At 41.1% G+C, this 14376-nt stretch overlaps 1 protein-coding gene across 1 annotated transcript in view; it reads left to right on the top strand.

Annotated features, from left to right (window-relative positions):
• Nucleotides 1–12888, top strand: part of VSIG1 (V-set and immunoglobulin domain containing 1) — a 34739-nt gene extending 21851 nt beyond the window's left edge. Inside the window, exons 3-7 of the mRNA XM_014795356.2 lie at nt 1042–1240; nt 6892–7047; nt 7448–7567; nt 10470–10623; nt 11460–12888. Of these exons, the coding sequence (XP_014650842.1) occupies nt 1042–1240; nt 6892–7047; nt 7448–7567; nt 10470–10623; nt 11460–11781 (951 nt within the window). The 3' untranslated portion in view covers nt 11782–12888. The remainder of the gene's footprint in view (nt 1–1041; nt 1241–6891; nt 7048–7447; nt 7568–10469; nt 10624–11459) is intronic.
• The last annotated feature ends 1488 nt before the right edge of the window (nt 12889–14376 follow it).

Here is a 14376-nt window from a genome sequence, read left to right as displayed (position 1 = left end):
ATAACTTAGTTTCTTATCACAAAGCAAGTTGCCATGGAGGCATGACCAGAGGCCGCCTCCCCTATGTCACAGTCAGAGGCTGAGCTGCGGCTAAAACCCAGTTCATCTGATTCCTCACCACGCCTCTTTCCACCACCCCATGCTGCTCCCACAGTTGCCATTATGATCTAAATATCCATGTTCTTTAACAGAGAAGGGCCTAGAATCCAGATCTTTCTTAAGTCTAGTAAATTATAATAATAATAAGTGAATCCTTGTGGCTTTGGATGAGTTATTTAATCTCTCTGGGTTTGAGTGCTTTTATTTGTCTAAATGAAATAATTCCAGTTCTGCCTCCTGCCACGTGGGGGGGAAGGTAGTAGCTACTATTGGCTAAGCACTTCCTAGGTCCTTTACTAGATTACTTTGTTTCATTCTCATGCCACCACTAGGAGAGGATGGGACTAGATGATTTCTTAGGGGCTTCTCTGCTCTGAAGTGTTACTCTTCTAACAAAAAGGATGAATTCAAGTTTGCTTATTCAAAGGAGTACATGTGTACAAAAGGAGCATGAATATTCTAACTTTTAGGGAAATCAGATATTCCAGGTAGTCCCACTGGGTAAAGTAAACTCAAATTAAAAAAGATTATACAGTGGAAAAAAAGAGACACATTTTGTTTTCCCATCAGGCACGTGTGTCCTATGTAGTGAGTTTCCTCCAGGTAAACTCATCAGGTGAGCATCTTGATCTCCTAGTCTAAGCTTAGAAGTTGAATCCTGTCGGCTCCAGCTGTCTACCATCTGTGGGATAGGCATACCTCCCTGCCCGATGACATCACAGAGCTGCTTTGAGCACAAATGAGGTAATGGCTGTGCACAGCTGTGAGAAAGCTAAAGCGCCCCACTGAGTTGAGAAACCTTTGCACCGGGACCTGTTCCCCACGGGGGAAAAATGCTGCTGCTTATCAAAGGAGGTAACATTGGATAGAGGGAGCTTCCAGGTAGCTTATCCTAGCCCTAAACACTCTCCAGTTCTCATTTCTGTCATTTTTCTGTCCTAGATTTACTATTCTGAAGGTGGACAATCTGCAGCCATTGGGCAATTTAAAGGTCGAATTGTAGGGTCCAACGAGCCAGATAACGCATCTATCACTATCTCGCATATGCAACCAGCAGATAGTGGCATCTACATCTGCGATGTGAACAACCCCCCGGACTTTGTTGGCAAGAATCAAGGCATCCTCAACGTCAGTGTGTTAGGTATGGACAATTTTTTCTGCCTTCTTTCTTCTTGGAGGAACTTAGGACATTGAATGAGCCAGGGCAGTGAGTTATGATGCCAATTAAGTCCCGGGGGTAAATGTCTTCCCTGCTCCTTTTATTATTAGGCAAATAGAGAGACATCACCAACCCAATCCATATAGTAACACTGAGAAATCACTCATAAAACATGTTGAAACAATTGCTAAACCAAAAGGGCTGCCAAAATGACAGATAGCAGTAGATGACCCAAACTCCGGGGATCCCTGTCTCTAAAGTATGGAATGAGAACAGATGGGACAACACACAGTCGCACTAAGTGATCACTAGCAATTCTTTCAGAGGGAATCTCCAGTTAGAACCAGTCCTACCTGGGGGAGACAACTGTCAGCTTATTACCTCTCCTAAGCCAGCCACAATTCCCACCATTAAATCATTCTTTTGAATAAAGGCAGAAGGGTCCCTTCTAAAAATGTTAACACTATTTGGAGAAAGGATCACATATTAAGCAAGCATTGAGACTTAATTTGTTTATATAGAAATATTACGTGACATTGGGCAAGTCGTATCCACTCTTCAAATGAATCTGGAGTAGTTCATTTATGCAGTATTTATTGAGTGCCTATTTTGCACCAGGAGCCATGAGGTTTACAGTGATGGAGGCATGGTTTCTGCTCTTGGGGAGTTCACAATTTTGGCGATTTCTAGGGCTCCTTCCAACCTCTGTCTGAGACGACAGTGGGAGTTTCGCTCCTGTCTGTAGGCCCAGCAGGTCCTGCCTGCATGCCTCCAGAAGCACTGAAGGAAGGATGAAAGGCCTGTCAACTCTCACCAACTAACCAGTTGATCTAAGGGCTCTCCAACTTCTTTTTATTTTTATTTTATTTTTTTTGTGAGGAAGATCAGCCCTCAGCTAACATCCATGCCAATCCTCCTCTTTTTGCTGAGGAAGACTGGCCCTGAGCTAACATCCGTGCCCATCTTCCTCCACTTTATATGGGACGCCGCCACAGCATGGCCTGACAAGCGGTGCATCGGTGCGCCACCCGGGATCTGAACCAGGGCCACCAGCAGTGGAGCGCGTGCACTTAACCGCTACGCCACGGGGCCGGCCCCTTTTATTTTTTTTTAAATTATTTTGTTGAGGTCACATTGGTTTCTCACACTGTGTAAATTTCAGATGTATATCATTATATTTCAGCTTCTGTAAAGACTGCATTGCATTCACCACTAAAAGTCTAGTTTCCATCCGTCTGCATACATATGTGCCCCTTTACCCCTTTCACCTTCCCCCCAAAGAATGAAAGTAGACCATTATCTTACATCATACACAAAAAATAACTCAAAATGAATTAAAGACTTGAATGTAAGACCTGAAACTATAACATTCCTAGAAGAAAACATAGGCAGTACACTCTTTGACATCGGTCTTAGCAGTATCTTTTTGAATACCATGTCTCCCACTTCTAAGTAACCTCAAATGGAGCTGGTCTAGTCATTGCTCCTCTCGAGCTGTATGCATTCATCACAGGAAAGGAGGAACTAGATCAAACCAGTGACTTGATAATTGAGTAGCTTGGAAAAGCCGCAACTGGTAACAAGGTGCACACCTAGGAGAACTGTCCAGAGTTGTCTGAGCTTGCCACCCGGGTGATGCCAAAAATGAACCAGCTATTTACTGTGAGGTTTGTACTGCATCTACCCACCTAGAAAAGAGGAAAGGTAATCAAGAGCTGATTTTTAAAAGCAGGGTAGCTCAATCATGTTTTTATTTTGCTGAGCCATGTGCTTGGCACTGGAGTACAAGGAAAGACAAGAGAAGTATACACAAGCCCTTTGCTGGGACAGTTGATGTTCCAGCTTGGAAGACTCATTATATACATGGGAACTAAATGGTGTGGTATATAGATGCTAGCACATCAGGCTGGGAGTCAGAAGACGTAAGTTCTAGCTCTTACTCTGCTACTCAGTGGCCTCAGGCAAGTCAGTCCACCTTTCTCTGGCCATTTTGAGGTGGGGTTGTAATTCCTGCCCTGTCTTTACAGGTTCGTTATGAGGATCAAATGATATACTGGAGATTCAATGTTCAAAGAATTTGAGGGATTAGTCCTTTAATGGTTTTCTGTTGCTCCCTGGGTCTGCATTGTCCTAACCAGAAAAAACCTAAAGAAGCCAAGCCTCTTTATCTCCAGGCTTGGAAATAGCCCTGAGATAAAGTTAGACAGGAAGGTTAATATTCTTAAGTTTAAAGTTCAGAGAATCCATAACCAACTTCCATAAGAAGTTGAGGGTCATTTCCTCTCCAAGTGGTTCTTTCCCATGAATCTTTGGGTCAGTTTTTTTTGCAATTACTGAGTCATGACTTTTCCTTAAGCATCCAGGATCCATGCAAGGTAAGAAGTAGAAGGGTCTGTGGATTTCCTTGTTTGTTTGAGAACTCTCAAAAATTCTATTTTTATTAATTGTGCTAAGAACAAAGGTGTTCTACAAATTTATGCTTACTGGAAATTTTGAGACTGATAATTTTCTCTAAAAATTGCAGAGGCTGTTTGCAGTTCTCAAGTTCCATTGCATATGAGTGCCTGTTCTGCTTGCCCTGACTGAGGGGTGGGGCATGATGGGGGAGGTGGGTAAGGAATGCCAATTTTGGGGAGAGGTGTTGATATTTCCTTAGAGATCGCTCTTCCTAGCAATGCGTCTTTCAGAGACATTTCATTATCCAGTGATGGACATTGATCCCATGTATTCACTTGTTCCTACATAAATTCATTCGACAAACTCTGAACACACGTCCAGTTACTGTGCTAGGCAATGGAGATGGAAAGATGTAAAAGATAGGGTCTCAGACCTCCAAAAGTTCAGAGTCTAGTGAGGGAGGCAGATATATAGCATAAAAGCTTACAGTGGAGGTAGGAGAGGAGAGCTGGGAGCTCACAGGGGAAAGGGGAAAGGGCTAAAATCTGTGCAGGGGGAACTGGAGAAGGCTTCCTGGAGAAAGTGACTTTTGCACTGAATGTTGAAGGATGTGCAAGAGTATGTCAGGCAGAAGAGGGGCTGATGTGGCAGGCACAATTTAGGTGAAGGAAATAGCAATGAACGAAGGCCCAGCTAGTTTGGGCAACCATTTATTTGAAAGAATTCCATTAGGTATGACAGCCTCGGAAAATGAATCTCTGAAAAATATCCAGCAGAAGTTTGAAAAATTATTTTGTATGCATTTGAAATGAGCCTCATCTTCCTTCTGCAATTTGGCACATAAAAAGAAAATGATGAATTTAGAGAAGGTTTGAGAATACACTGAAACATTTTCATTTATTTTCTGAGATGAGCCTCTTCCTCCCACCCCAATTCTGCTGAAAGCAATAAAGCTAAATGGTAGATCAATGGCTTTGCCAGTAAAGCATCCAAGTTCTACTGGGGACTTGAACTGGATGAAATGTGAATTCAATCCTGATTCAGTAGTTTTAGAAAATATATAGGTTTGGGATGTGGCTCAAAGTGATTCACTAAGTGTTTTGTTAATAAAAAATAAAAGGAGAAAAATGTGTTCAGCAAAAATAGACGCCTATCTGGGTTTGATTCTGGGCTCTAGAAATGAATGCAAGTCATCCCAGGTTTTTGTCCATCATTTAGGTCGTCCTGGTGTCTGACTTTGCCATGAAACATCCCCATTTAATTTTCTGTTCAAAGTGCTCTATTCTGCTGTAAAGGCTATAAAATCACTATGTATTAAAAAAGTCATATCTAAATCTAGTGAGAGTTGCGATGGACTTCCAGTTAAACAGCCTAGTTTAGGGTAGGCAAAGCCAACGAGTTGTCGCCAGCTGAAAAAATCAATGGTGAGGAAGAGAGAATAAAGAGCTAAATAGAAAAATATTCTTTTAATTAAAAGGCACCTGTTTAAAAGATAGGGATGGTGAAGTGTTTCAAAGAGCTACAGCTATATCCATCTGTCTTCTCGCTCATGTGTACAATGGATTAGAGTCCGAGACTGGAAGATTAACTTCAGTAGCAAGCTATAAAATGTGGCAGCAGGAATTAGTCCTTCCCGTGGCCAACAGCAATTCCATGTGCAAGACACTATAGATGTTTTATTTATATAAATTCAATGTATTTGGATTAGTCAGAAGTCAGATAATCTCTTGTTCACGTTTTGCAGATGAGTCAACTGAGGTTTGGTTGTGTTAGATTACTTGCCTAAACACAGCTAGGGTAAAGTTACAGAGCCAGTGTTCTGTGTGAATCCGGAGTTAGCTCTTAACTGCTGCCTCCCTAGTGAGAGCTGGAGAGCTGGGTAGTCCAGAGTATTTAAGGTATAACTAGCTTAAGTTAGAGAACCTATGCCTTTGGAGGGTTTTATTTTCAAATTAAGATAAGGAAAGTGAGTTGGTAAGTATCAAAATTCATATCATTATCTGTATGTAAGCTGTGAGCAGTAAGATGAATGAGGGTATTCAGATTCTCAGTTTCCCACAGGACTTCTCCACTGAGGTGTCTCATAAGCAGCTAAAACTCAGTATGTCCCCAACTGACCTTATTATCGCCCCATCCTCCTCCTCACTCTTTCCCGCAAACCTGCTCCTCCTCCTGTATGCTTTATCTCAGGGGATGGCAAGATTATGTGCCCAGCTGTCCAAATCAGAAACCTTGGAATCATCATTGACCACACCCTCTTCCTCATACCCCTTATCCATTTGGTCACCAAGTCCCGTCCATTCTACTTCCTTAATCCCTCTTGACTCTGTCTCCTCCTTTCCCTTGGTTCAGGCACCCCGGAGTCGGAGCTATCCATCTCAAACGTTAAAATGACCATCATCCCTTCACTACTAAATGCCTGCTGTAGTCCTCCAGCTCTCAGGACTATAAATTCACGTATAAAATACGTGAAATGCAAAGTTCTCCAAGCTATGGCCTTTGCTGCTCTCTAGCCTCATTTCTCACCACTGCCCCGCCCCACTTCAGAACTGTGTCAGAATTACTTTTCAATTTCTGGTGCCTGGTCCAGTGCTGGGAATACAGGAGGCACTCAAGTAAATGCTTGTGGAGTGAAGGATGAATGAAGATTTCAGCGCTGTGTAACACACTCCCTCCAAAATGGGCTTCCCCTACTGATGAGGGACACAGGCAAATTCAAACCCTCCAATCATTTTGTGTCACCCCGAGAAGAATAAATGCCAGAAAATGACCCGTAAAGGAAAAGAAAAATATGGCATGAATAAAACAAATTTTTTAAAAAGAACAAATAACAGGTTATCTCAAAGTATTTAAAGGTTCTATTTGCCTTTAAAACTGTGCTTGAAAAGTACAAACTATGTTTCTAGTCATTTAGTGTCTGCTTACATTTGGCTGTTTTAATAAAGGCATATTTTAAGACACAATGCAGAAATTCATGGTTATGAATCTGGGGAGGAGGCAGACGGAAGAGACACTGTTAGAATCTCAATGGCCTGGTGACTGGAAGGTCCTTGAACCTGAAGTGCTCTACTCCCACCTGGTGGTACAACCAGAAAACTGTCAAAATAAGTTTTTAAAGATTTTTTTTTTTAAATAAGCACACATATTCTACAAAATGAAAGTGAGGAAGTGACTGCAATTGTTACAGACTGCCATTCATCGTGCAGGATTTTTTACTCTTTGTCATTGCCTTACAGTCAAACCTTCCAAGCCCTTTTGCAGCATCCAGGGAATACCGGAAACTGGCCATCCTATATCTCTTTCTTGTCTCTCTGTGCTCGGAACACCCTCCCCTGTGTATTACTGGTATAGACTTGAAGGAAGAGACATCGTCCCAGTGAAGGAAAGCTTCAGTAAGTATATCCCTCAGCAGTCCCTGGCAAGGCCTGGTGTGTGTCTGACAGTATGTGTGTGTGGCTGGCTGCTCATCCTTAGAGCTCAATCTTCTATTTTTCTGGGAGGGGGATGAAAAAAGAATGTCTATTTCCTAACAAGACAATTGTGGTATGGTTTTCTCCCTGACTTCTACAAGTCAAGCCTGTTTTTGGCTCAGAGGTGGTGGTTATGGAGGGAATATGCATGGTCCCAGATGGGCTACCTATAGAACAGTCTCCAGGGGTCTAGTTGGGCCCTGGATATCTCAAGAAAGGGAGGGCAATGTGAGGAAGTGGGTGGGTATTGAATGATCTGCTACATCGATATGATTTGTACCCACATAAGAGATTTCAAAAGTCTATTTCCTGGTTTTGACAGACCCCGCCACCGGGATTTTGGTTATTGGAAATCTGACCAATTTTGAACAAGGTTATTACCAGTGCACCGCTATCAACATCCTTGGCAATAGTTCCTGCGAAATTGACCTAAGTTCTTCACGTAAGTTGATCATACAACTTTGACAGTTTCTCCTTAAGTCAAGTACCCTGGGCCTGCCAGCCAAGTAAATTAATTAGGATTCCTGGTTAATCCTCTTGTCTCTCTGGAGATTTTTGTGCTTTATTCACAGGTTGATATGATGAATGACCATCCTAATATCTTTAGGCCACACACTTCCCTAAATAGTTTGAAAAATTAATTTGTTTAACCTTCACAAAATCTCTAGAAAGTAGGTATTAATATTTAATAAATAAAACAACAGCCTCATTGATAGTACCAGGATGAATGTTCTTTGTGATGCTGTTGGTAAATCCAGCATCTGTGTGTAGCAATCTATGTCAAACATGGAGCTCACAAACCTTCCATTTCTTAACTAATGTGTTAAGATCTACCTCTAATAATAATGGTAATAATAACACTCGTACCCACAGTCACAGTAGGTAACATTTGTGGAGCAAAAATGATGTGCCGGACACTTGGCCAAGTGCTGTGAGCATTATCTCACTCAGTCCTACACCCACTCGGTCTAAGAGGCAGAATATACTGTTAGCCTCATTTTACTGAAAGGGAAACTGAAGCTTGGAGAGGTAAGTGACTTGCCCAAGGTCATCCATTTAGTGACTGGCAGAGTCAGAATGCCTCTAAACCTCAGTCTTCCAGTTCAAAGGTGCTTAGTTACTGAGCATAGACTTGAGGGCCTGGAATTGTCAAATTGGGCCAATCAGGGGCAAGTTCTCAGAGAGGGTATCTTGCCACACTTCTTAAGGATCACTTAATAACACTTAGGATCATGTTATCTACTCATTTTTTCTAACTTTTCTATTATTGCTCTCCTATGAAGCTGAGCTTTCTTTCTTTTATTTGTTCTGAATCAAACATTTTCTAACTCCAGGTTGCTCCTTCATCCTCATATCACTTTCAGCTATTTTCTATTCAAAGGGAAGAAACCTCGTCTTTTTGGTCTGTCTTTTTCTGTGGTCCCATTCTACCCCAAGACCTTTGATCATTTCTGTTGTTTTTCTCTAGATCTTCCCCAATCCTTTTTTGCTTTTCCAGAAGTACAGTCATACTGAAGATGTCGCGACTGCTAGAATTTGTACTTGAGCCTTGCTTCCTTTTGAATTCTCTTCCAATGAGTTTGGCATTTCGCTTCCTTCCTTCCTTCGTTCATTCCTTCCTGCCTGCCTGCCTTTCCTGCCTCCCTCCCTCCCTTCCTCAAACATTCATTGAATATCTTCTATATGCCAGGGACTGTCCTAGGTGATGGAGATACAGAGATTAATAAGATATATGTCTTACACTCAAGGAGCTCACAGTTTAGCTAGAGGGACAAACAGACAGTAAACTGTGTTAAACGCTCTAATAGAGGTCTGCACGAGGCCTACAGGACACCAATGAAGAAACAATTAATTATGCTTATAGAACCAGGGCCAGATTTACCAATGAAGTGCTATTTGAGCTGGATCTTGAAGGGACTTGCAAAGTCTGTTTCTTTGTCTGTAAAGTAAGGATGAAGGTGCAAGGAAGTTGAAGGATGACAGTAGAGCAGCAGGCTTAGGAGGGCAACCAGCCCATGCTGAGGGAGGAGGAGGGAGGACTCCCCAGCTGATGTTCCCAAGGGAAAAGAAAAACATAAGAAACCAAGAGATTATCTGATGCGTTTAAATCTACTGAAAGGAGTTTTAACAGTTTTGCTGGAAATTTGGGGATTAGTGATAATATATATATATATATAAAATCCCCAAATGAGGCAATTATTAACCTCAGGGAAAATTTAAAAATGTTGTACAAGAAAGGATTATAATATATACCATGTTCTGAAGCTGTGAACAATATTTACACAGTCGTAATGCTGCAAACTTTGATTTATTACAACTTGTGCTCTAACCTTATTAGGAGAATGTGGCGGGGTGTGAGGGGAGTGGTAAATCTTGAACTTCCAGAGTAAGAAGTCAATAGAAAATGATGAAAATTGGAAAAGGCAGGACATATGAGAACAAGTGTAATAGAAACATGGGGGCAAATGCCAGAAGATTAAAAAACAAGAGTTCAGTGTGGTTGCCTCTAGTGAACAGGACTCAGAGATGGGGAGGAGCGGGGCAAGGGACTACTGTTTTTCTTAGAAGTCTAGTAAAATTGTTTGACTTTCTAAATTATACACATGTATTCCTTTAATCATAAAAAGTTAAAATAATGATCAGGCAATTCAACTAGCCTTTCATCTCAAAATATAAGACGTCCATCCTTATTTGAGGGGAAGTGGATGGGGATGGACCCGCCTGGAACCCAGACATGATCTCTCGGGGACAATACCCCAGTGCTTGAAGGTCTGGGGCTCAGCTGGATCATCTCACACTTATTAAGTTTTTCCACAGACTGATCTAATAAACCAGATGCCTGTTTATGGAAGTGGGCATATCCCTTTCCAGCGGCCAGAATGCATGAGGCTCCTTGGTGAGCACAGAATCAGTGGGAGAGGTTTTTGGGGATCTACTTCACCTATGCTCTGGGAAAGCCTGGCGAAATGACCCTGCCTGGAAGAGAGGTCATTTCTCTGGTGACCAGATTGCAGTTCCAAGGTGTCTCTTTTACTGACCAAGCAAATGTACACTGAAGACTCGCTTCTCTAAACCCCATTTCAAAAGCAACTCCACCTCCCCCAAGTTGGCATATTTGTTTCTTTATGTGTGTAAATGTGAATGGCTAGGCTACATAGTCGAGCCAGTCATCTTTCCTCTTCCACTGTGAGTCCACTGGCAGAGTTTTAGAGGTTTCCATGCTCCCAGCCTATACAAGTCACTTTCCCACTATAGGAATGCTCCAAATATTCCCCATTGGTCACAAATGGGGAATAGGCAGACAATATGTTCCACTTTACTAACCAGCTGCTTGTATCCTCCAGATCCAGAAGTTGGAATCATTGTTGGGGCCTTGGTGGGTACCCTAGTAGGTGCTGCCATTATCATCTCTGTTGTGTGCTTCGCAAGGAACAAGGCAAAGGCAAAGTCAAAGGGGAAGGAGAGGAAAAGAAATTCTAAAACCACCACAGAACTTGAGTAAGACTTTATTCTTTTGTCTTGACTTGAATACACATTTCTTAGGCGTATCTCTTTCGGTCAGCTCTTCCTAAGCACTCCTTTTTAGCATAGCAGAGGTATCTTTCTGCTCACTCTCACTTTTATAAAATGATGATGGTTACCATTTACTGAGCACTCTGTGCCAGATTCTCTTCTAAGCACTTTATGTATATCAACTCATTTAACTGCCATGACGACCCTTTTAGGTTTAAGAAAATGTTTTAATATATCATATTAATATATGTGTCTTTCCACCAACACAGTCACAAAATATAATTTTTAATATTTTTTATGGAACAAGTGGCCCAAGAAGGCAAAAGTACCGAGGGCCCATGGAAGTCAGAATGCAGCCCTGCCTGCAGCCTGTGCTCTTGACCACTCTGCTATTTCTTCTTGAATGGATATCACACTCATTCATTTGTTCATCCCTCCATTTCTACGCTTCCACAACTATGTATTGGGTACCAACCAGGTGCCAAGTATTGTGTTAGATAGAGTGGGAGCTGGAGATGCACCAGAGCCATGGACTTGGCCCTCAAAGACTTTATTAGATCTTTAGACCCTTTCACCCTGACATCAGTTTTCCCACCTTTTAAACACTGGTTTGTCTCTCTTGAACTCTCATTATATCGTTAAGACCTAACCTTTCTGCGCCCAAAATGGAGACAGTGAGTGGTCCGACAGTGAGTCAGAATATCAGAAATCACAGAGGTCCTGAACAGACTGTGACCTATGATCACTGAAGCTACAGAGCCTATGGCTCCATGTGAAATGTCAAACCCTAACTTGTTCTTCCCTGGGCCTTCTTCATGCAGACCAATGACAATGATCAAACAAAGCACAGAGGGTGAAGTAATGCCAAATGAAGACACGATCCAACTAGAAGCAACTGTGCCACCTTCCACCCATGAGACTGACGATGATACCATCCTGGGGGCAGATCATGAGCCTATCCCTGAGCCTGAGCCTGTCTCAGAGCCTCCCCTGGAGCCCACCCCAGGACCTGAGCTTGTCCCGGTGCCTGAGCTTGAGATTGAGCTGGAGCCAGAGCCCGAGCCAGAGCCAAAAATGGAGCCAGAGCCCGAGATTGTAGTTGAGCCCTTGTGTGACGAGGAAAAAAGAGGGAATAAGCAATAGGCTGGTAACATAAGTACAGTAGTCATCACTGAGGAACCCATTACTGGCGTTTGGAATTCACTTGACCTAACCAGTCTCCCCCCACCTCCCTCCATTCTTACCAACCCTCTTCTAACAAGGTGCTCCTACCAACCATCCAAAATAAAAAGGTCAAGATAACTACTAAATAAATGCAAGAGTTCCTGAATTACCAGTATAGAGTACTTACAATTTTACTAACATGTAAGCATAACTAATGACAAGGCATGTGATTTCTCACTCAGTTGTAAGTGTTTTACAACACCTGTGTCGTATTTCAGAAAATCTTATTTCTCTATTTTTAGCTACTCTTTGTTACATTCCACATGCACACATGACAAGGTGGCATTAATTGGATTCAATATTATTTCTAGGATTAGTTGTCAGGCTTCCCTCTTCAGTTTCACATTGACCACTAAGAAAAGAATTCACCAGCATTATCTCATAGATTAGAAAGAAATTCCTCAAAAATTCCAGAGGAGATTGTGTAAAGGATACATATTAATTGGTACATAGCATTTAAAACTAGGTTTTCAAATGAATGCTTCACTTATCACGTTCGATTTCCCAAGGAGCCACCCTGCTATTCAATATCTGAGCCTAGCAAATTTTAAAAATAACCCATTTTTAAGTGCAAAATAATGTACAGGCAAACCATTCCAAATACAATTTTCCTTCAGTGAATACAAAATGTTGGTATGATAGGTGATGTACAATTTAGCTTTGACTGAGCTATTCTGTTATCACTGTGTCTGATGCCACTTGCTTCGGAAGGGCCAGACTAGGAAACTGTTCTAAAAGAACACTGAAGATCTATTTTAGATAATCTGAATAATTAAATCTGTTTTACTGTTGGTATATTCCATATTAATAAAGAGATATCATTCTTGTATAAATGCTAAATATTAACTAAATCACATTGAAATCACCTCTTCTTCACTTGTTAAAAAGGTTTTCCATTGATCATATTTCACCCACATCCCACCTTGAAAAAATTTACAGGTAGACTTTTTCATTTGTGTAATCGATCAGATTTTAAATCTTATTTTAAGGTTCAATAAATAATACTTAATAAAATCTTATCTTAATGACTCCTAGGTAAATTTTTTATTAACAACTTTATTGACATATACAATAAATTATATACAATAAATTGCATCTATTTCAAGTGTACAATTTGATGAGTTTTCAGAGATGTATATACCCCTAAAACCACCACAACAATCTAAATGGAGCATTTCCATCATCCCAAAATGTTCCCTATGCCCCCTTGTGCACTCCCACCATCACCCTGGACCTAGGCAACCACTGATTTGTTTTCCATTTGACTGACTTTTCTTGACCTTCATATAAAAGGGATCATGCAGTATGTACTTTTTTGTGTCTGACTTCCTTCTAAGGTGAATCCTTTTTTTTTTTTTTCAGCTTTAATTTTTGTTTATTGCAGTAACATTGGTTTATGACATTGTAAAAATTTCAGGTGTACATCATTGTACTTCTATTTCTGCATAGATTACATCATCCTCACCACCAAAATACTAATTACAACCCATCACCACACACATGTACCTGAATCCTTTTTAAATGAAGTAATGAATCTCTAACTTATCACATACAGATTTTCATGTAGAGGATTTTCCTAAACTGTGAAGCCCTTTCTATATAGATCATACCCAAACTGATAGATTCAAATTGAAATTAACATTACATTCGTCCAGAGCCATGGAAAGAAGAGACAGCAAGCTTTTACTTATGGATTTTCTTGGATGTATTAATTTTCAGCCAATTGTGGGGATTTCTGAAGCATCTATAATTCAATTCTGACTAAATATAATATGATATATGGTGTCTAATGGGTCCAAGAAGAAAAATGATGAAGAATGACCTAATATTTAGAGGTTAAAAAGTAAACACCAACAGTGAGAAAAATCTCAATTACCAGAATGCCAAAGTAGCTGGAATTCACTTTTCTCTTCTACTTTTATGATAGAGGCAAATCACAAAAAAGAGACTCAACAACTACACCCCCAAATTTCTGATGGATCAGTGCTGAGCAGGAAGGAAGGTCTTCTTGGTGGTCTTATAGAGCTCTGTCCTTCTTAGCACTGTTCTGTTCAAAAGAGTGATGAAAAGTTGGATCAGTGGTTTTTAACCTTTTTTGAGGTCATGGATCACCTTGAGAATCTGCTGAAACCTCTGGACCCCTCTCCACAGAAAAATGCTTATATCCACAAAGTGTGTTGTACACTTTTAGATAAATTACAGACCCCCTTGAATCCAAGATTAAGAACCAGTGACTTAGATAAAAACACAGAAGTCACACTTAATAAATCTGTGGATGTCTTGCTCCTGGCGGGGAATGGTTACTATGCTGTATGACAGAATCATGACTCAAACTGATCTTGATAGCCTGGAAGCTGACTTGAAATCAACATAATGAATTTGACAGGAATGGAAGGAAAGGTCTGGATTTACAACTATAGAGTACTCGCTGCCCATGCAGAAACTCTAGCTGGGCAAGGTTGGGAAGGAGGTGAGGATAATCTGAAGTATTTTTGGATCTCTCCTTTCAGTGCC

Source organism: Ceratotherium simum, chromosome X (assembly GCF_057802395.1).
Source record: "Ceratotherium simum simum isolate JZ-2026a chromosome X, ASM5780239v1, whole genome shotgun sequence".
Taxonomy (NCBI): domain Eukaryota; kingdom Metazoa; phylum Chordata; class Mammalia; order Perissodactyla; family Rhinocerotidae; genus Ceratotherium; species Ceratotherium simum.
The sequence above is the reverse complement of the archived record's forward strand: the minus strand, read 5'-3'. Positions and strand labels throughout refer to the sequence as shown.